This window comes from Anomalospiza imberbis, chromosome 8, assembly GCF_031753505.1.
Source record: "Anomalospiza imberbis isolate Cuckoo-Finch-1a 21T00152 chromosome 8, ASM3175350v1, whole genome shotgun sequence".
NCBI lineage: Eukaryota > Metazoa > Chordata > Aves > Passeriformes > Viduidae > Anomalospiza > Anomalospiza imberbis.
The window spans coordinates 23,243,003-23,266,197 of record NC_089688.1 but is presented as its reverse complement, the minus strand read 5'-3'; the positions used below and the strand labels follow the sequence as shown (position 1 = coordinate 23,266,197).

General features: G+C 39.2%; 1 protein-coding gene across 1 annotated transcript; it reads left to right on the top strand.

Annotated features, from left to right (window-relative positions):
- Nucleotides 1-660: 660 nt before the first annotated feature.
- Nucleotides 661-21,096, top strand: PCGF6 (polycomb group ring finger 6). The gene is made up of 10 exons (XM_068197950.1): nt 661-1,053; nt 1,996-2,095; nt 3,378-3,474; nt 3,958-4,013; nt 4,913-4,972; nt 5,580-5,688; nt 7,615-7,642; nt 8,222-8,320; nt 13,308-13,394; nt 18,822-21,096. Exons 1-10 carry the CDS (start codon nt 676-678, stop codon nt 18,870-18,872), a joined length of 1,065 nt encoding a protein of 354 aa, XP_068054051.1. The 5' UTR covers nt 661-675; the 3' UTR covers nt 18,873-21,096.
- The last annotated feature ends 2,099 nt before the right edge of the window (nt 21,097-23,195 follow it).

Here is a 23,195-nt window from a genome sequence, read left to right as displayed (position 1 = left end):
GTCCAGATATTTCTAATACTGCTTCTTTTAATCGTGTCTGTTAGACAGAGATTCGGTGATACTCGTCGAAAGGCTGAGGGGACGGGGAGTGTTCAGCCTGGAGAAAAAAGGACTCCAGGGAGACCTTACAGCACCTCCCAGTGTCTAAAGGGGCTCCAAGAGAGCTGGAGAGGGACTTTGGACAAGGACATGTAGTGACAGGACAAGGGAGAATGGCTTTAAACTGACAGAAAGCAGGTTTAGATTAGATATTAGGAAGAAATTCTTTACTGTGAGAGTGGTGAGGCACTGGCACAGGTTGCCCAGAGAAGCTGTGGATGCCCCAGCCCTGGAAGTGCTCCGGGACAGGTTGGATGGGGCTTTCAAGAATTCGTTCTACTCGAGGGCGTCCCTGCCCATGGCATGCGGTTGGAACTAGGTGATTTCTAAGGTCCCTTGCAACCCGAACTATTTAATTATTTTACAGAATTGAAATCTTATTTTGGATGAAACTAGTATTGTGTGATTGAGTCTTTCGGGGAAAATTAACCGTTAATTGGCTGGTCCTTGGGGGGAAAAAACCCCAAAACCAGGGGCTATAACCTGTAGACCGCTTGTGGCTCAGCGCACGTGCGGTAGCGCAGCCGTGCGTTCTTTAGAACTACATTTCCCAGCGTGCCCCGCGGCGCCCCACGCATGCGCCCCGGGCCGCGGACTGACCCGTGCCAGCCCCGCTCCGTGGACATGGAGGGAGACACCGGATCCGGGGTCCCGGCGCTGTCGGGCGGGGATGGAGCGGGCGCGGGCCAGGACCCGGGTCCGGGTCCGGGTCCGGGCCAGGGCGTGGGCCCGGCCGATGAGGACCGGGACATGGAGGGGGCCCCCAGCTGCTCGGGGTCGCGCTCCCATCCTTTCGAGTTCGAGCGCGGTCGCTCGGAGTCCAGCGGCGACGAGGACGACGACGACGAAGACGACGAGGAAGAGGAGGTGGAGGAGGAGGAGGAGATGGAGGGCGACACCAGGGCTCGGTTCGGAACGGATGATGGGGAGCTCGACTCGGACGACGACCGGGAGGTAAAGGGGGCGGGAGGGTGCCCGGGGCACGCCAGGCCCCGCTCCCGGCGTGCCCCGCGTATGGTAATGGACTGTTAATTATTTTTACTATTTTTAAAATGTAATTTTAATCTTTATTTTACTATTACCCGAGTTCACTTTATCTGTCTCATTTAAGTGAAGCCCTTACAAACTCTCGGCGTGGCTGCGAAGGTGGTAGACGCTGGCCCGTGGGCGAAATGAATGGTGTTATTGAGGGAAAGCAAGCCCTTTAGTCGGGCTTTGAGACGAGAGGAAACGTAAGAATCTAATGTGTCACCTCTTTCAGACACATCTCAGATCGTCGCTATTGAAGAAATTTGTTCTTTTTTGAAATAGTGTTATTCAGCCAGGAAAGCTGTTTTGGAACTACTTGTGTGTGTTCCTGGTAAATGTTCTTCGTGACCAGGATTCAAAGCAGTGAAATTTCAGCCTTTGCTTCTGTGTGTATTTGTATAATCCATAACTGTGTACAAACAAGAGATGACTGCCTCTTCTCATACAAACTCTCTCTGCATCTTGATTTGGGACTCCAACTGAGCATTGCTGATCACTTTCAAATAATGATGTTTTTTGCCACCCGTATCCTGTTCAAGCTTGCTGGCTGTGTGATATTTGGTTAAAAGAGTTTATCCAAAAGAACTTTTCTCAAAATTGTTGTTTAAAGTTTTCTTTTTAGGTATGATTCATCAAACAAATTGGTTTACTGTTGCCAAAAAGCTCAATTTAGAAGACTAGGTAAAAGTCTTTAAGAAAATAAGCTCTGTATGAGAAGCAACTGATGTGTTAGGAAAACCCATTCCTGTAACATAATGATCCCATTTTTTCCTCTTGGTTTTAAAGCTATGGTATTTTGGAAGCTGCAGTCAAGGAATTTCATGGCTTAGCCTGTGTATTCAAGCTCTCACCAATTTTTGTTTGCAGCGTATGATAAACCTCACAGAGTTGACGCCCTACATCCTGTGTTCCATCTGCAAAGGTTACTTTATCGATGCTACAACTATTACAGAATGTCTGCACACCTGTAAGTATCTGTCAGTATTGTCTGTCTAAGGGTTTAGTTGCAAATTCAAACCAATTCAGCTCTTGAAATGTTCTGAGTTCAGAAAAATAATTCTCTGTTCAAAGTGAACATGTGTTGTGTTTACTCTGTTCCTTAAGCAAAGATATATTTGTGGGTATTTTAAGCATCAGAAAATTATTAAATCAATCATGAAGTCAGCTTTCCATATTAAGAAGGAAGAAGATGTAGGAAAATATAAAGCCCAAGTAAGACAAAAGCAGAACTACTACATATATTTTCTTAATTTTTTAAATTTAAGTAGGCTCTGGGAATTTGAGTGTATAACTGAGAAAAGAAAGTTGAGTGGCTCTGCTTTTAATGGACTGGAAAGTTTCCTAAGCTGTTGTTGATGTGAGCTTATAAATTCACAAAATCCTGTAAGCTTCAGTGGGAGTTACAGATACAGAAACAGTGATCTGCACCCATGGGACAGTTTGTCCATAACCTGATGAATGGAAACAGGTGGGAAATAAATAACTGATTTCATTGTGCTTGTCTTGTTATTTTCCCCCCTGGATCCTAGTGCCATCAATTTTCCCAGTGCTAAAAAGTGTTTTCTCTCCAAACTAATAAAACACCTTCCTTGAAGCTCTTTTAGGCACTCCCATGTTCTTACCTGAATCTAAGAATCCTGGTTTACTAGATCTCCCAAACATTCACACTGCATAGAGTGAAAACTTTCTCTCTCTCTCCTTTATTTTTCCCCCTTTGTGGAGCACTACTCCCTAGTTTGTTCTTTAGTACGAAGTATTCAGCACAGTTTGCAATTTACAAAGAGGTCAGCTGTTACTGAAGACAGCATAGAGCTGCAAATGCAACTGTGGTGGTGTCTTAGAACCTTCCTGGTAAATGTTACGGAAAAGTTTCCTCTGTTCACGCGGATGGGGAGATGACTTGATAGTAGGTTATTTATTCTAGGTATTTCCACTTAGTAGCATTCCTTCCAAGTCTTTAAAGGACTTGTAAAACACAACGAAAATGGCAGAGTTATGATTTCTAACCTTGTTTCTACTGAAAGTGTAGGATGCTTTTCAGCTGTCAATATTCTGCCTTAGCCCTGCTCACGCTCTACACACACATTGAACACTCACTCATGCATCCATTGGATTAGGAGTGTTCAGTGACTTCTTTTTGTCTCTGACAAATTTTTTATGGAAAGTCTTGGGTGTATTTACCCCTTCTGCTGAACAGATGGCACTGTGTAATGGACATGTGACTCCTATGGGGTTTCTTTTCTTTACAGTTTGTAAAAGCTGCATCGTGAGACACTTCTACTATAGCAACAGATGTCCAAAGTGCAATATTGTTGTGCATCAGACACAGCCCCTCTATAATATCAGGTAATAAATTTGTCCCATTTTTATAGATTTGCTAGTTGCTCTTGTTTTGTTTTACAGACTCGTAGTGCTTTCCTATTTTAAACAAAGGAATGGTTACAAGAAACACATTGTGTTCTTCACTAGTATGAGTTTCACTACAATAATAATAAAAATACTCTCTTTATTGTTTAATCTAGTTTGTATCAATTTCTAGGGTTTGTTAACCCTGCCCTAGATATTTTTATGCATTTGCTCAGTGTTACAGGTGATACAAACACTTAGGCATTTGCTTTGATTTCCTTTTAAGATGAAGACTTTTTGGTATGGTATATTTATTAACTCAAAAAATTGAGTTTTAGTTTCTTGAACTGTTCATGAAAGGTGGTGCTGTCACTCCATGTACATCCCATTTCAATGTTATGTTTGGCATCTTTGTTACAGTTTACTGAAACCATTTTGTCTTGCACCAAAGACTCTTCTTTTTTGTTGTTTCCTATTTCACAGACTGGACCGACAACTGCAAGATATAGTCTATAAATTAGTTGTCAACCTGGAGGAAAGTGAGTCCCTTTCTCTGTTACATTACTATCTAGAGATTGAAAAGAACAGAAAACAGAGTAATTCAAAGCCTTGTTACTACTCTGGACTCTTCAATTTTGTGATGTTTGGTTTTAAGTTGTAATGAATTAACTGTGACAACTGGCATCTTTCTGGCTGCTAAATGCTATTGTGGTAGTGGTGTGTACCTTATCTCATGAAGCACAGCTGTCACTGCATCCAGATAAATATGCAGATAATATTTCACAATTGTTCCTCTTCAGTATAACTATATCATATCATTCTGTGTAAACAGTTCACTTGGCTCAGTAGAAAAAAATGCCAAGACCAGTTCTCCTAAATGCTTTTATTTTTGCCTCATTGCCATATTTACTTGTCTGATTTTAGATGTGTTTACTGTCTTAGCTCATTTATCTTCAACTTTGGGAGCCAATGATTCTGCGCAATCCCCCTGGATGGGCTGAGTGAAATATACAATCCAGTGGATATGTATGGACTGTAGATGGTATTGCTTTGTATACCATGAACATATATGTAAAAAATATATTAACATATAAATGTCTATGTGTATATACAGATATAGTATAAAAGTACTGTGCTCTGTGTGAACAGGTTATAAAATACTATGTCATGTCACAAGGCATGACAGCCAGAAGGATACTAGTTCTTGCAGCTATTTCAGTATTATTTATGGCCAGTTTCTCTGATTTTCTCCCAGTTTTTGCTAACAAAATTTTACTCTGCGTTTCCTAAGTATCTCAGCCTCATGAAATATTAGTGATGGTGAAAGTCTGTAGAAACTTGGAAAGTTTTTGCTGCTCTAACCATTAAAAATTGGTCACTGAGAATGGATATTCTCAGCATCTGAAACGTTTCAATCTGTATTGTGCATTTTTTTCAGGAGAGAAAAAACAAATGCATGACTTCTATAAAGAAAGAGGATTAGAAGTGCCCAAACCAGGTGAGCTGTAATCACTTTAAGAAACACTGTTAAGAAAATACTTACCACATAATTTATTCTTAAGGGCTTTCTTTAAAATATTAGTTCACCACTGAAGGTGGAAGTACTACTGGAAATTATGGGTTTCTTAATTATCTGGAAATTATAACTTGTCACAGATCTCAGATTACAAAAACAGGTGAATTGGCAACACTTACACCCTGATCATGGTTGAATTATTTTAAACTACATATTTTGCTTACAACCAGGAAATATATATAAAACATGCATTAATGTTATTTTCTGGCTGTTAATAACTAATAGACATTACAAAGGAGTAAAAATGAGAACTTTGAAGTCTGCTGAACAGTGGAGGATTATTCTAATTATTTTGTGTCTTCCTATCAAACAAAGCTCTTTGGAGAGTGCTGTGCTGAAAGCTATTAAAATTCTGATTCAGATACACAGCATAGAATGTAGGAAGAGCTGATTTAGTAATAAAAGAAGAGGATGGATTGTATGGGCTTTTTTACCTGGTAAGCTATTCTGTTTTGCTCAGTGCATGTTAGTATCTTATGCTGCTTTTATTTTAAGTTATCTTTGCATTTTGGCTACTTGAATATTTTAGCTGTCCCACAGCCAGTTCCACCGAGCAGAGGAAGACCCCGAAAAGTTCTGGGCTCTGTGTTCCGGATCCCACCAGAACTTGACATTTCCATACTTCTGGAGTTTATTGGGTGAGTTGTGGGCAAATGTAAGAGCAACTGACTGACATGAGGGTGCTGCTAGCATGTGATGAACCATTAACTGGCTATTGGTTTTCATTAAATGTGCATTTCTTCCATCTCAAATATTAGTGGGGAGCCAGTTTTAACTTACAGTGCAATACTGACAGCAATATGCACAGGTGGATGATGCAGATAATTAAATGTTTAATATGTAGCTTCCTAGGAAGTATAGTTTCAAAGTGTAGATGTGTTTGATTTTTAACACATTCGTGCAGTCTCAGGCCCTGACCCCTGTAGGTGGCAGCACCGTTAATGCTGGATGTGCTCACACAAAATTCTCAGTGGTTTTCAAATAATAGAAAGTTTTTAACATTGTGAATCCACGTAGCTGCCTTAATTTCAGTTTTCATTTTCTTCATGCCTGACTTGCAGAAGTCAATTTAGACCTCAAACCAAGTAAACTTGTATCTGCCTGAGAAACAAGATGACTTGAATCCGTCTATTTGTTTTTTTGGTAGTTTATTTTAAATGTCCAGCATTGGCAGCAAAGCAGGCAATACTGTGCAAATACCATCTATACCATGTGGAACTGTCCACTGTGGTTTTGTTATTTATATGGAGGGAAGCACAAAATGTTTCTAACAAAAAAAGATGATGGCTTAACAACATCTACTTTGTATTTTATTTTAGTGACTTTTTTAACCTTTGATAATTTATATGGTCAAAATCAAAGAGATTGTCTTGGCAATGAGAGATTAATAAAGCATTTTGGAGAAAGAAAACTTGGAACAGATTGGACCTGCCAAAAAATTGTTACCTTGAAAGTCTGACTGTCTACATTGTGTCTCTACAGTTTATAATGTTGTTGCAGGTGGCTGTGGAACTGTATCAAAGAAAATGACATCTGTAGTGAAAAGCTTTTTAAATGTTTGTTTCTTAGTTCCTGACAGATTCGCATGGCTCTGTCTGATACCTGGTACATATTTAGAGGTGGAGATACTCAATCAGAGTGACTTGAAGTGCCACGTTAATGTGTGGTCTGCACAAGTGTTATATTTGCTTGCTATAGCAAATGGTCAGCTGATTTACAGCAATGTTTGATTTTTTGCCATCTCCAGTGCAGTGAAAATACTGCACTGTTTCCTCTCTCATATGTACGTACTTGCTAATGCATTGCAAGAATAATGAAATGTCGTGTATTTGCATGAATTAATTGAGAAATTTACACATTGCACTACAAGAAGGAGGTAGGTGATCAGTGGTAGATCACATGCTCAGGCCGTGCAAATCAGTGAACCTGGGCTGAAGCCATCTGGAAATTTGGTTATTTGCCACCTTTGTATTTCAAATTCCAGAGAAACACATACTGCTTTCCTGAGTTCCTAGACAGAATTAGCATTAATTCTATGCTATCTGTGCTTCATATACTATAATACTGTGCTTCATATGAACAGTCTGGAAGGCCAACATCTTGTCCAGGGAACCCCTGAGGTGTTGGGTGTGTCCTGTCAGTAACTTCTTGGGTACTGTCTGTTAAGGTTCCAAATATCAAGGATCATGATGTATGGATGTTTAAGCAGCATCAATATTGCAACCTACTCCTATGAAAATTAGTGTTATGTTGTGTTTAAAAATGGCTTTAGGCTGCATTGGTTTTTATTTGCATTTTATTTATAGAAACCTTAATATCCTAAATAGGTGAATTTACAAGAAAAATGGAGCAGAAATACAAAGGGTAGGAGAAAAAGATATATAAATTCAATCCAATATTATTTTATGTATACCAATTTAATGAAAGGAGGAGCCTGAGTTGGGAAAATAAGTTGGATATGCAAGACTCATAAATCAATAAGTCACTGTTATAATAAAGAGCTTGAGGATATTAATAACTGATAATCTTAGCAATGTTGACTCTTTACTCTTTTGTTTTTTCAGAGCTAATGAAGGCACAGGGAATTTTAAGGTACAAATGTGATTCAATTTTTGTCTTACAGTTTAGTTCAGGAATAATTATAATCTGAGTATTTTAATTTAGTTTGGTTTTTCTGTACTGAGTGCAGCTGGAGCTCTCATCAAAATAATAATAACCAATCTTGTATTACAGTGTATTTTAAACCTATTGTTGTATGACATCACACCTACACAGCATTTTTTTATTCTTTTTATCCTCATATTCCACAGTATCTTTTTCATCATCTTTTTTCATGTTCAGTATCACCTCCTACCCTTTCTGTCTCATATTTGCCCTTCTTTCTGCCTTGTTTTTCCTGGGGTTTTTGGGCCACACAGAACATTGGGCTGTTTAAAACATTTTAAAAATAGTGAGTTGCTTATTATTTTTTAAATGTTTAAACAGCATCTGTTACATTTAAACGTATTTAGTCCATTCCCTATGAGGTAATCTGCAGGTAGATCAGAGAAGGGTTCAAAAATGTAAGCTGTTTCCCTGTTATTGGGCTGCTGCTTGAGTTTGGAGGGATTAGTGCCAAAACCCTTGACTTTAACTTAACTCTAACTTAAAACCTTTATTTATTCTGTGCAGCCTTTGGAAAAGAAGTTTGTGCGTGTTTCCGGGGAGGCGACAATTGGACATGTGGAGAAATTCCTCAGAAGAAAAATGGATCTAGACCCTGCTTGTCAGGTACATCACTTGCTGTAGCAGTCACAAGTTGTCTGTGCTTTGGACAGACATTTCCATTGTTCATTAGATTCTAGAGGTAATGTTAGAGGTTTTTTTATACAGTAAGGATTGAAAAATGAATTATCAGTAATTTTGTGATCTGCAAGGAACAACACTTCTAATTCATTTGCAACCTATTCAGATTTTCATAGTACTGCACTAACTGGATAGAATTTCTAAAATGCCTTGTAAAATTTCAGCCAAAGAAATTCAAAGCCAAGGGATTCTGCTGCTTCAAAGGTAAAGCTAAACAGGAAGGTGGGAATGTGGGAGCCTGCAAAGGCAGAGACAGATGCAAGCTGAAGAATAATAAAATTTAACTGAAGGCAAACAAGGCCTAAGAAAGAATTATACTATGGATGTATGTGTTGAAATGTGTATGAATGCAAATACAGACACTTCCCTCCATATGAATCCAAAGGAACAGAATATGGTACAAAAGAATTTAGCTTCATATTTCTCAACCATTTTGAGAGGAACTGCATGTCAAAAACAGTTTCCAATTCTTCAGCGTATTTCAGCAGCCATTCAGTTGGGAAAGTGCAAGGGTGAAGCTGATGGTTTGTTGGCAAACATGCAGAAAGTGAAAGAGATGTCAGATATGTCATTGAGGATTAATAAGCCTAATGAATCGTGTCTTACTCCAGCTTCCCAGGATGGCTAATAAACTGTAAAACAAAATTAGGGACAACCTGATTCTGAATTAGTACAAGCAGAAAAATTTAGAGAACTAGGTTACAAACCATATGTGCAAAGAATTTAAATGTAGAAGATTCTTTTCTGCTTTTTTAGTTTGCTCTAGAAATGTGGAAGTGATGAGGACTGCAGTGGTTCATTTCCTGTCAGCTTCCCCAAAGTATGTTAAAAAGAAATAGATACTAACTTTGGACAACAAGCTCTTCCTTTTAATATTACTTCTTTAGTCTTAATTTCCAACTCTCTTCATTGCCTAAAACAATCAATTTTTATATAAAATGTCTTGAGTTTGGTGTGTTTAGTTTGGAACTGAAGTCCAAGAATTTGATTTCCTTGGGAAGCTTGGAAGTTTTGTTCAGAAAGTTGCGTTTCAGACATATTGAGCTAAAATGCACTACATTTACAGTACTTTTTACTACATTTACCTACAGAAAATTTATTGCAACAGTGTTGAATTGTGTCTTACGTGGGACTTCAAAAACTTTGACTGTAAGGAAGGCACAGAGTGTTTCCTCCTTTATTTCCTCAGTATATCAGTTGCACTTTTGGTTTCGTTGTTGGAACGTCTCGTAAGGACACTAGGTGTGGTTGTTTTGTGAGTGCAGTCAGTTCCACTGAATATCAGCTTAGTTTGACAGTCTGCAAAATACTATTTGAGAATGTTTCAGTCATTCCCTGTTAGAGCTCATTTGGTGACCAAGTGATAGAAGGTATGTTACTCAGTCCCTGAACTCCTGGCTCTGCTTGGACATCTCTGACTTAATCTTTTCATGTGGAATATGAGCTAGTATTTGCCCTTCTTCGTTGACATGCACAAGTGCAATGGATTTAGGTTAATGAAAATGTGAAATAAGCCATCTGGCTCATGTGTGGCAGTATATATAGAAGTCTAAAAAGCAGTTTTGAAGCTACTGCCTTTATTCTTTTTTTTCTAATCTGAGACTTCAAATTGCTTTCAGACTTCTGTAATTGTGTTTGTAAATGGATTATGATTTAAATTCCCTAGTTTATCTGAAGGTTAAGGCTTCATTTATTTTTATCTACCACTTGAGCTGGCAGACTGTAGTTGCCTCTTTCTCGTGCTTTGTTTTGAACTCTGGGCTTTGGGCAACAACTAATTTTCTGTATGCTTTTATGTATACTTCTAATTACAAGGTCTCTCTTGAATATTCTTGCTGGAATTTGTTGGGAGAGAGTGAATATATATTTTAGAAGCTGGAATTGCCAGTAATAGCTAAGTAGGTAACATCTGATAGGAGCTAAATACAGGTTGTAGTGTTTGGAACCCAGTAGATTCTTGTCTTTGGCATCAGAAGTTTTCTTTAGAGTGTGATTTCCTTTGAGCTCCTCCTGCAACAGCAGTATTCTTCCTGCTATTTCTTCTGTAAGGATGAGAGAAGCTGCTGAAAGACTTGCAGCTCAACTGCTTGGAATTCATTAATGTGGCTGATGGAACAGAAATGTTCTGTTACCAGATGTGCATTCCTAAAAGTGTGTGAACTGCAGGACTGTGTGCTCATGCACAGCGTAGTGGTTGACGCTGTTTCTTTATGCCAGTCTTGGACCCTGGAATAAAAGCATCCAAGGCCTCTGGAAAAGAAAACAGCAGCTAGAGGAAATGGGAAATTCTAACAGCTTTTTAAATAACTAGCTCAAATACTCATGTCAGTCTCTAAAACTTTGTGTTTTCCTTGCCCTTCCCTGGGTAGTATGAGTTGGTATAGAAAATACTGATTGAAGCCTACTGCTTTCTGGGCCAAATTCTCCCTTAGGATGAGTCTTATGTGAGGTGTCCCTTGCATGAACTTTTTCTATTTTTGTATCTGTCTTACTTAGTGAGCATGAATTTATAATTGTCTGTTATGGTGGCTTTTAGAGAAATAGCTCTAATAGCAGACATGTCACTAAAAGAAAAGAAATGGCATAATGGTAAACCTACTTTATTTTAATAAGAATTTTAACAGAAGTACCTGAGTATTCAGCAGATTCACCTTCATGCTTCTTTTCAACAAAATGTCAAGCTACAGTTGCTGCTGTCTCAGGCAGTCAGTACTAGTTAGTTGGCTTCAATTTTACCAGTCATTTAAAATTCTAGTAAATTCTTAGCACTGATGGTGCCAGTGCCTCTTTTGTAATGGAGCATATTAATTCCTGTATGACACAAGGATTCCTCTGAGACACATTTCACAACTTATTTTTGCACTGACCTGAGTTTTTTTTTCACTGTATGTTTTATTCTCTTGTCCTTATAGAATGAGTGCTAGCATAACAATTAGCAGGCAAAATTTCAGGCTTTGGGGCTGGAATTAGGAAATTAAGCATTTGATATTTGGAGAACAGTAAATGTAAGCAACTCTTCTCAATTTATTATTAGACACTGGCTCTTTAATGACTGTTGTTTGAAACTGGAGCAGCGGGTATAACAGTGTACTTTCAAACAAGCATTCTAATTCTGAGAGACTATCAGCAGCTGCAACTGTCTGCATCCTGCATTGGTCAAACAGATTAGATTTTCTATTTGTGTAGAATATATAAAACATTTATGTGATATGTTTCATTGGGAGCAAGATTGAGTTTTCAGTGCCTTATGCTATAAAAATTGTAGAAGTAAGCTTACAAAGCAAAAGTAATTAAACTCGTATGTCTGGAAGGCAAAGCAGTCATGTTTGTCTTTGTGCAGTAATAACTCTAGAGGTTAAGAATGCATGGAAGTTAGCAGAAAGAACTGCAGACAGTTTTCCAAAAGGAACATAAATACATTTCCCAAGTACTGTGTTAAATACATCAAATGTTGATGCTAAATATATGAGTATATATGGATCAATAGCTAATCAGTATTTACTGTTATGTCCACACAGATTTTTACTTCCTGGTTTCCTCCTGGAAGCCAAAAGCAGAAGTGCAACTAAGCAGTTTACATCTTCTGCACATTAAGAATCAAACACGAAGAGAGTATTCTGCTTCATTCTCATACAATACGGGTGGTGCAGTAAATTAGTCCTTTTTGAACCTCTGAGGAGTAGAATTCCTGCATTTCCCAAGTCTCAGAACAATGTGGTCTGCCAGCATAAATCTGACTAAATCTTTCCATGAAGAGCAAGAGAGAGGTAGTGGGTCAGCCTGCAGAAGAAGATAAATCTGGGGGAGTGGAACAGCTGCAGCACAGAGCACATGCTGTGGTGGAAAGTGGCTGTGTAAGACAATACGTCATGATGTTGCAGTGTGCTCCCCCACTGCTGCAGGGACAGAGCTCAGGCAGTTCCCTTGCAGAAAACTGTGGGACTGCTCATTGTCAATGCTCTTATCTTCAATTTTGAGGTCTTGTCAATTCACAAATGAGAGCACTCTCATTTCCTTATCTAGAAATTGCTCATGAGGAAAATGTAAGCAAGCTCCAGTTGAGAGAGGAAAACAGTGCTGTGTTAGCTGCTCAAATTTGGAATATTAGAGACTGCATTTATGTTAAGCACTGTAAATACATGGTAACTTTAGAGAGAAGCCTATTTTTCATAATAATCAAGGCAAGGAATTCAAAATACCTGATTAAGGTTTGTGTTTTCCACAAAATTATTGTTTTTGTGGGCAGTTACTAAATGAAAGTGCCTCCTATGGAATTGCAGGCACCACTGACAGAGTTCAGCTGCAGTAGAGGACAATGCATGGAACTGCTGAGTATGCCCTGCAGCTGCACCCCAAGAATACTGACTGAGTGCATGCTGAAAGAGGACCGTGATGTAACTGCTGACAATGGCATGCACCAAGATACTCTTTTCTATTAAGGCACTTCTTCCACGGTATTAAGTGGAAATACTCAGGTGTTTTCTCCCTCAAGATAAGGAGGAGCATGGCAATGGCTCTTTTTTTTTTTTTTTTTTTTTTTTTTTTTTTGGTGGCACAAACAAGTTTCCCTCTTTTGCAACTAATGAATGATGGCAGATGTTTGTGTGATCGTTTTAATACATGATCTAAGTTCCCATTAAATTCATCACAGCTATTACTAAATAGCTTGTTTCAGTGGACACACCAAACTGAGTGAAACAATAAACTGTCCTCTCTGTTCAGCAGTGAGCCCAGGTCAGGGCCATGAAAGGCTTTAGATGAATGCTCAATATGTTCAGACAACAGAGGCAAAGATGGCTTTAGAGTCTAACATGTTAGCATTGAACTCTGCTAATAAAATTGAAAGGGCTCGGATACTGTTTTGCAACTCCAAAGGCAAGTTGGCCTTAGCCATGCTTGTGTTTTTTCACAGGTGGATATAATATGTGGTGATCACCTGCTGGAGCACTACCAGACACTGAGGGAAATTCGTCAGGTCATAGGAGAGAGTGCAGTACAGGTACGTGGCAGCTGGGCCTTTGTCCCAGGTTTTCTGTTTCAAAACAGAGGATCTCTATGAAGCCCTCAGGTAGCACCAGCTTGTCTGAAGAAGTCACTAAGAAAAATCTCTCCAGTTTATACAAAATCATTTTTATCTTGTGAGTTGACAGGTGTACCATGTTCTTCTTGGTCTCATGATGTTCTGGATATGAGGGGTTTGTGCTGGGTTTTGTTTCCCCCCCCCCCCCCCCCAGAACAAGTTGCTATCTTACCAGTGATAAAATGTAACAGCCATTCTTTCAATTAAAATTTTTTTGTTTTTCCTCTCTGGCAATTGCATCTCTGTGGGAAATCAGAGGACAAATCCCAAATAAGGCTATCCTTGTGACTGGGTCAGGAGAATAAACTTGCTTATAAAAACACAAACCATAGATAGAGGGTAATGAATGCAGTAAATGTGCCTGATGCATATTGTACTGCCTCTGGTCACAGCATGAGTGTATAGACAGCTATTTCTTGTTGATAATTTGCTGTCCTTAGTGTTGCTGGCTTTGCAAATAAGAATGCAATTTTTTAAAATTCTTTGTGAATCTTTTCAAAGCATCTTTAAAGGACCACACCATATTAGAAGTACTGCAGAAACAAGTACTCTGCCAAGTGCATCATAAGATAGAGATGTAAAATTGTGATATATGGTAAATTGAATCTTAGTCTGAAAAGTTAGTATTTAGTACAGTAGGAAGAAGTAGGATTAGATTGGTATTTTGTTTGGAAAACAATCTTAGCAGATAGCAGAAGGGCTGAAATAGTAGCAAAATCAGCTCTCCTCACTTGTTTGTGCACACACATGCACAAACACTTACATTTAAAATTCCTGCTGAGCTCTCTTATGCTACAGGAAGGCTTCTGTGTTGGGGGCAGGAAGTAAAAAGCTGAATTTTAGATCTCTTGGACTTTGCATCACTTGTACCTGGTTTGAATCACTAGGAGGGGTCCCAGAGTCAGGGCAGAGGTGTTTGGCTCATCTTAATATTGGCAGACATTAAAATCTGTGAGGCTTGTGCTGTTTCTGCAGTTGAAGGGAATAAGTGCCACACCTGATGTCTCAGCTGGTTTATAATAGCATGAAGAAGAAATGAAAACGTAGCCTAATCCAGTTTGGGGAGCGGGGGATAGAAACTGGGAGAAAGTGGGTACTGGTATCCAACTTGTTTCTGACACTATGAGTCATTGTAAGTAAATTCAGCAATCAGCACAAAGTGATGGAAGTGCCCTCTACTAAAAGCTTCAGTAAATGGCAGGGGATGATATATTTCTCAGTCCAGGGGTATAGTCAGATGTATGGTTTTAGACTTGAGCTTAGCACAAAAGCTTTTAATGTATGAGAAATGCTCTTGGGGTAGCACTTCAAGGAATACTGCAGCAGTTTCATTTCTTGTCAGAACTGGGTCTGCCTGATTGATGTTTGGTGATAAAGTACCAGTCAGCAGCTCCACGAAGAGAGCAGTTGTCTTGGGATGCATTCTCCAGTGATGTTCACTGATTTATTACCAAATCAGTATGCTAGCAGTTAATTCTCCCAAGGCTTCTCTATTGGACAAATAAATAGAAAAGAAACATCTTGGCTTATTGTAAAGTCTTGTTCTTTCATAATCGCTTTCAACAGGAAATTTGAAAGACCAGGTTCATCTTTAATTTCTCTTTATATTGTTAGAAGAAATCTAAGGATGCCAAATAGTTACAGTAGGAATGTTGCTTCCTTTTTTTGTATTGAAATAATTGTGACATTTTCATGTTCTTTCGTCTAACATTATAATATTTTTTTAGAAATCAAGGGGATGCATTTCTATGATTTAAAAACCTTGGATAATATTTTTAGATAATTAGCCATGAAAAAAAAAATCCCAATGAATGGGTCAAGTGTAATATGGTGAGGGTTGTTTGTTTCTCACCAGGATCTGAAATTCAATAAGGGGCACAGTTGTCCTGGCCAGTGAAACTACAAGTACAGAGGAACATTTGATGAATTTTACATTAAACTCCAAGGGCATCTTGTGCCTTTGTAACTTTCCAGCCTTTCCAAATCAGTGTCGGAGTTTGGAATGTCCCTAACAGTTCTCACCAGAATGCTGAGACAGTGTTCAATACTGCTGCTGTCATTTACAGGTTTCTGAGGTTCGTTGTAGATGCTTCATACAAAGAAAACAGCTTCAGTAGCTACTTCTGCAACAGAAAGTCATTTAAAGGAATAAACATTGGGTTCTTTTATTTAGATGAGTACAACCACTGTTAGAGGAGAAAAATAGCTGCTATTCTGAGTCACATTTTTCACTTGCAAGTTCATTCATGTCAGCAGTTATTCTTTTTGCTGCGAAAAGTGATTATAAAAATGCAGATAAGTTTCTCTTTGGCAAATATATTAATCGTAACCTGCATTCTTTGGTAGCATTTGCAGCATCACATATGTTGTGCATGATTTATTGTTCTGAACCATAATCACTGTGGTGCTCTTAGCAGCTTTTACTTACATTGAATGGTTCTTGAGATTTGTTTGTGAAGGTTTTGGGTGTTGTATTTTTTTTTCCTACTGACTAGCACTGTGTAATGATGCCTTAGAGCCTGAGTAAATGAAAGTCTCCTTGAGGTGCAAGCTAGCAGGATTTTAGCTCTTCTGGATACATTTCTGCCTTTCCAACAAGTGTGGGAAGACCAAATGTGATCTGATCATAAAATAAATATTCCCAACACTGATCCCATAGTAACCTATTTGGGTTGTTTTAATTGAAGTAAATAGGCAACTAATTTTAGTGGTTGAATGTAAGCAATTAACATGCTCATTTCTGAGTAGTTGATAGAAGGCTAAAAAACAATCAGGAATAAATCTTGTTTAATCTTGTAGATGTCAAGGTATTTTGACATTTGTGACATTGGGTGGTTGGTTAAATCTTCCTAATTACCTGAAAGTAGGATTTCTAGCTCTGTTTAGGGCAAAAACATAAAAACCTCACTGACAGAATTTATATAATAAAAAACAACTTTATTTTTTAAATTCTTTAAACAGTGTAAAACTTGTAGACTTTACTGCAAGGAGTGATCAAAGACACTTAGAGAGACTTTTAAAGGCTCAGTTTTGTTACCAGGCATTGAGATCTGCCTGTAATTATGACTTTGATCAAGTAGCTGAGAAAGGAAGCTTGTTATTAACTAAATGGGAATATAACTTCTTCCCAGTATTACCTTCCTCCCCTCTGCTGCACAACTGCAACCTGATCCAAGCTGCTGGTTATTTTCACTTGTCTAAAACTGGGCCCTCTCAGAGTTCTGCATTGCTGATGGATATAATGAGCTCACACATGGGAAAAGCTAAAAGGAGCAGCTTCCTTGATGTCCTTGGCCCTTGGCACAGAGGTTTGGCAGACCATAATGGTCTCTTTGTAGCTCTCACCTTTTTGTAACCCAGTGCTATTGTGCTGGTTTTTTGGTCCCCTGAGCTAGGCAGGAAGAACTGTGCTCTAATTTAATTACTGTGACCTTCTAGCACACATTTCCTATGGAAGTGTTTTACTCTTTGCTATGGGGTTATTGCATTTGGGAAGTGGGGCACTTTTTGTTGCCACTGCTCTTAGAACATCAAAAGGGGTGTATGCTCTCATGTTTTGGGCTGTCAGTTCCACTCTAAATTTTACAGTTGGGTGTAACAGGTGGGATCCTTTGCATTTTTTTAGGTCAAGGTCACAAACGTGTGTCAAAGGACGCTGGAGAGCTTTGCTTTTCTTTTGTGCCTAAGTTAGCCTTGAGATTTGTAATGGGCAGTGAGAGCTCATTCTCTGTTTGGACTTCCTTTTAACAACAGTATCTAGAGAAAGCAGCTGAACATAGATAGAAATGTGTAATACTTTACAAGGGAATAATTACACTGGTAACAAAATTGAGCCTTTAGAAGTCTCTCTAAGTGTCTTTGATCACTCCTTGCAGTAAAGTCTACAAGTTTTACACTGTTTAAAATATTTAAAAAATAAAGTTGTTTCTTATTATATAAATTCTGTCAGTGAGGTTTTTATGTTTTTGCCCTAAACAGAGCGAGAAATCCTACTTTCAGGTAATTAGGAAGATTTAACCAACCACCCAATGTCAGAAATGTCAAAATACCTTGACATCTACAAGAAGTGCCAGTACTGGGGTAACTCTCAGCTTCTCTTTGTAGAGAAGGATTTGCAGTGGGTTTGGCATTGGGTTTAACAGGGCTATTTCCTTTCAATGTCCTACTGCCAAATGTACCATTTCAAAGTTATTCATCAAAAAATACATTGTAGCATTTTCTTCTTGTATAAATATTTATTTCCTTGAAGAAACTGGAAAACAGAGGAAAAACTGGTTTTGACCACATTTTTTTTCCAAAAATGAAGTTTTGAATGTGTCTTGTTTTCGCTTTTGAAGGAACTAGTGGGCACAAGGAATAAATACCTTTGGGAAGGTGTAACATTTTCATGTGCCAAGAGGTTCCTGAGTAACATCTTAACCTGTTCTGCCTTGCAATGCTGCTATCCCAATTTATGCTAATCACCTAGTGAGTTAAAGCTCCTGTATCCTTTCAGGAGTTAGCAATGGGTTCCTGGTTATTAACAGGGTGAGATAATGAAGAAAAGCTAGTGAGTTGGTAATAATACATTATCTTACATCCTGTGTCTTAACAGATAAAAACATCTGAAGCAAAATATAGTAAAAATTCTAACATGTCAGTTGGTACTAATGTAGTTCTCTCTTCAAAAAAGAACTTTTTTTAAAGTCTGTCTATATAATGCAATGTCAGATTCCCAGTGGGTCTGTGGTGGAAGCAGACTAAGTGCTAGGCCTTTTAGCAGCTGCCTGTGAATTAAGTGACATAAGTAAGACTAGTGGGTCAGAAGTGTCCTGTTTCACAGGTGAAAGGGATTTTCATTATGTCAAGCAGTCTTTGAAGAGGAGAAATATGAGTTAATAAACTAACAGTTTGTCATTTGGAGTTTTTTTTTTTTATCTAATGCATTTATTATTTAATAAACATATATAGTAGTAGTCTGGAGTCTTGTGCTACAACTTTTGGCAGCACTTTCAAGATCTACTTAATGGATTACATTTTTTCCTGCTCCACAATACCATGTGGAAATCAGCACCACTTGAAAACAAGAACCTATTGTATGATGATAATGCCATTATAACTTTATTATAAAAGCAGTATCAAATTTTACTTTTTTTTAAACACCCTTTTCCATCTCAAAGAGGAGGGGGCAAGTTACTTGCCTTGATACTTCAAAACTTGCATGCTCCATATGGAAGGGACACATTATGAAATGGTGAGATTGTAGCTGGGGTCCTGCCATGCAGCAGTGGTACCAGGTGGTGACAGAAATGCCTCAGGGAGAAGGGAAAGTGCTATTATGAGACAGTTTCTTTCTCTTCTCTCTAGGATGGTCTACTTGTACTGCACTATGGCCTGGTGGTGTCTCCACTAACTTAATGGTGTCTGGAATATCAGAAGGCAAAAGAACCTGAAGTCATGGAGCTTCTTCAGTGCTGTTTCTCACCAAAGAAGCCATCACATTTCCTGTGGCAGGAAGCAAGTGAAAGGAACCACCACTAACTGCTGTGTGCTTGTAATGTAACGTCTGACTTCACCACTGTAAAAAATTGCAGCTCCTGTAAGTACAGCTGTAGATGTTGCTATGCTTCATGTTACTATCTTCAAATTTCACTCAGCTCAGGGAAATTAAATGCTCCAAGTAGCTAATTTTTTTTTTACTTTCTAAAACCACAAGATTTCACAGGGTGAACAGCCTTTTTTTCCTCTAAGCTCTGAGATTTCTCTGGCTAAGTGTCTAGCTAGAACACTGCTCTCAGGGATGATCTTCAATGAGCAGTATAATTAGTTTTGGGGAAGAGACAGTCATTTGCCTAAAAAAAAAATATACTGTGATCATCTGTCTTTGGATGTGATTTGGGGGAGAGGAAGGAAACTTCAGAAATGCAGACCAAAATAGGTAGAAAATAATGCAGCATAAGCATTGTTTTTTGAGAATTAGCATTAAATTTGTTGTTTTTCTTGAAGAAAAACAATTTTGTTTGCACTGGAAATATATTTGCTGGTAGTTTGGCTTATACCAAATGGTGGATCATGCATCTCTAGTCTGAATGGAGATGAGCTGGCTGTAAGCTGGTTAAACTATGCATGAAAAAAAAAAATAAAAGTAGCACCTCTTTCTACCTGCTCGCTGTATATAAAGTAATCACTGTCAATCTGCTATCCTGTAAAATCCATCAACTGACTTGACTGTCAGAAGCATAAATCCATTCACTTTAGCACATACCTCTCCAGCAGCTGTGGAAACAGTCACTTTTTCCACTCTTTCTAATGTGTTTTAGTGCATTGTAGTGGAGATCAGGGTTAAGTAATGTAATACCTGCCTGTTACTACCAGATTCACAGAGGACGTTAGGTGACTTTAATTTTAACATGTTAAAATCCTAGGTTTTGTGACAACTGTAACACTTCACGTTTTCTTCTGTTTAAGATTTCCATGTTGTCTTGTGCAGCATTAAGGACCAGAGGGCTCTGTGTGTTATGGTCATGCTGCATTACTGGGTCATCAGTGTGGGGAGTCATGAGAGCTTCCATTAGGCACCAGGCTCCTTCCCTTCCCTACAGTCAGTGCAGGGAAAGGGAAGAGATTCCTTTGTAAGGCACTTCAGAGCACCTAAGTTACAGAACTTAGGTGTAATTGTTAGGGTTGGATGGGCCTCTGGAGACCATCCAGTCCAGCCTCCCTGCCAAGGCAGGGTCACCAGAGCAGGAGACACAGGAATGTGTCCAGGTGGGTTCGGAATGTCTCCAGAGAGGGAGACTCCACGCCCTCCTTGGGCAGCCTGTTCAGTGCTCTGCCACTCTCAATGTAAAGAATTTCTTCCTTCTTTCAGACTTCCTTTCTTTCTTTCAGTCCGCTGGTGAGGCAGCAGCAGCAACTGAGCTAAGTCCAGGGGTGAGGGTTTGATTGAGCTGTACAGGGGTTCTGGAGCTTGGGGACACCTGAGCAATAGCCCCAAGCTCCATCCAGATCTGGAAGCCCTTTACAGCCAGTCAGGCATGGAGGGGACATTGCCAGGAGCAGTGAGGGACATCTGAGTGTCCCTAAGGAGCAGAGCAAGCCCTTGTGGTCTCTGCTGGACCCCCCTCCAGGAGCTCCTTGTCCTTTCTGTTCTGAGGATCCCAGAACTGGGCACAGCACTCCAGATGTGGCCTCACCAGGGCTGAGTAGAGGGGTAGGATCACTTCCCTTGGCCTGCTGGCCACACTCATCCCAATGCACCCCCAGATTCCACTGGCCCTCCTGGCTGCAAGGGTTCAAACATATTTCTTCACTGTCAGCCTAAGAGGACTGGCATCCTTTGTCTAAAGAAAGCTTTCATGAATCCTCCCTCAGGTCTTTACAATAAACGTTATTTTGTCTGTGAAGGTGGCACCATAATAAAAAAAATGTTTTCTTTGAAGTAACTCTCATGATGCTTCTAAAAAATGTAACAAAAAGCCTTTTTAGCTACAAATTCCTATTTTACCTTTAAAGTTTGTATAAAAGTAGTGTTTAAAATGCAGCAGAAAATGAGATTATTTTGTAAACACCTTGTGAGTTGTGTTGATAAAAGATTATATATTGTAACAGTAAAATAAACTTTATTTTAGCCAATTTAAAATTGAGCCCTTGTGTTTCTATGCCATGTTTCCTATGTCAGCCTCAGAATTATAGTAGATGATAGCAAAACTGCTGAATGTGCTCTGGGGTTGTTAGAATGACAAATTTCAATTAAGAGGCTGAATGGTGAAGGGTAGTTCAGTACCGGAGTCTCTACTGGAGCTGTGTGGTATTGTTAGCTGGACTAACATGAAATCTCTGGGACTCTCCTTTTCATGAGGATTTTGGTGAGAAATAGCTCAGTAAAGAAGTCAAGATGATTTTTCCACAGAATACAGGAGAAATAAATCGTGTGTAGTTAAAGGACCCCTTTTGTCATCAACAAGAACATCTTTTTGTGAAAGCAAACTCTCAAGTTATTGTCTCTCATGTTTATGGCTGTTGTTCTCAAGTCCCTGTGACCTGAATCTTTCTCTGCCACTGCAATCAAGGCATCTGGTTCAAATACTCAGTATTGCCCTTTCCTGTTGCATTATCACTCAGGTGTTTGTTTTCAAATTTCTAGCTCTGTGCTAAAAAATCATTATCAGTATGGTCACATTGTACATTGCAAATTCGCCCTTAACCCTGGCTTGAACTTCACATCTACAGAAGGGCTCATGTGCAGAGTTTAACAGCTGTATAGAAGCTGATAGTTAATTCAAATCAATGTCATTCTAGGATGCATTTGACTTGCAGGGCCCCAAGAGGGCTGTGCTGCCACTGGCACGAATGTCAGTGTCAAATTCTGCTTTTCAAAAAAAAAAAAAGAACCTCCTGGATATCTTTAAAGGATTTTCCTGTAGGATAAATCACATGCCAGCTAAAATGCTGAAGGCCAACACTCCCTTCTTCACCCCTTTTGGTGGCTTAATGAGGAGGATTGAAGGTCTGTAGCCTGTGGTATTTTTGACATGAATGCTTAGTGACCTGTTATTTCCCTTTTGTCCACTTCTCTCTATTTCTTCCTCACCTGCCTTTAGAAAGTGTATTTTTAGCATAGTTTTTTGGCTGAACATCCTGCTTTTTTTCACCTGAAGGCGCTGATGTGTTCCTTCTCTCCAGCGCTGCCGGTCCCCTGGGGCACATCCGTGCAGCAGTGTGACCTTTAGCTATTGCCAAAGCTGAGCTGAGGCTCTGTGGTTTCCTGCATAATCAGCCTGCTTGCTTTAAAATGTGCCAATCTTCTTTCAGCTCTCCTGCTGCTGTTTTATTTCTGTTGGTCTCCTTCTAACCTTGGCTTGCCTCCAGCCCCTTTTGGTCCTGATGATAGAAGAGCATCAGTAACAGCAGGCCGTCTATGGGATGGCATCTCTGCCCTCGTGGGACATGAGCCAGCCTTGTGCTCTGGAAGTGAGGGAAGGTGTGCTTGGACTCATTCATTGTTTTACATACACTATTGTTTCTGTACCTGATGAGACAATTCTGGTTTTCCTTTCTCATTGTCTTCTTAATAGCATCATGGCTAACACAGATCCTTATTAAATACTGCTTATAAATGCAGTATAATTTGAGTTCTGTACAGACCTGCTAATTCCCAGCAAGAGGAGATGATGAGCCTTAGTTTCCAGATTTCTTACAAATGCAGAATCGAGCTACATTCAAGTTGTGAGCAGAGTCCCATTGGTTACATTCTGCTTGTTTTCTTTGTGTTCAGTACAGGTTCAGTGCAAGAAGAAGATAAGGTTCAAGAGGCTGGTGAAATGTGCAGCTGAGCCCTCTAAGCAGAGGGGACCTGCAGTGGCCAGGGATAGCTGTCATTTATGTCCTGAACATGACAGTGCACCCAGCCTGGCTCTGCACTGCCACCAGACTGTGGCATGCGTGAGCCAGGGGAGCTCTTAAAGCTTATTTTTGTAGATGTGAAACAACCAAAGAGTTTTACTGAAAAGCCATTCAAGCTTGTCTAATACTAGTCTATGTTGAATTTATTTTCAGGGAATCATTAATCATTTATGTGCAATGACTTACATTAATATATTTTTAACAGTCACTAGGAAAATTACATCCCTAGCATTTTTGGTTTTACTATTTTTCAGTGTGGAATATCATTAGTATGAAATTAGTGGTCAATACAAATGAGTGGAGGGATTCATTCCAGCACTTGAGAGAAAGACTGTT

Bases quoted from the DNA above. Each gene is read 5' to 3' on its own strand.
- PCGF6 (XM_068197950.1), top strand. From the start codon at position 676: ATGCGCCCCGGGCCGCGGACTGACCCGTGCCAGCCCCGCTCCGTGGAC. The intron at 7,643-8,221 runs GTACAAATGTGA...TATTCTGTGCAG, and splicing joins AAGGCACAGGGAATTTTAAG to CCTTTGGAAAAGAAGTTTGT. The intron at 13,395-18,821 runs GTACGTGGCAGC...TCTTCTCTCTAG, and splicing joins TAGGAGAGAGTGCAGTACAG to GATGGTCTACTTGTACTGCA.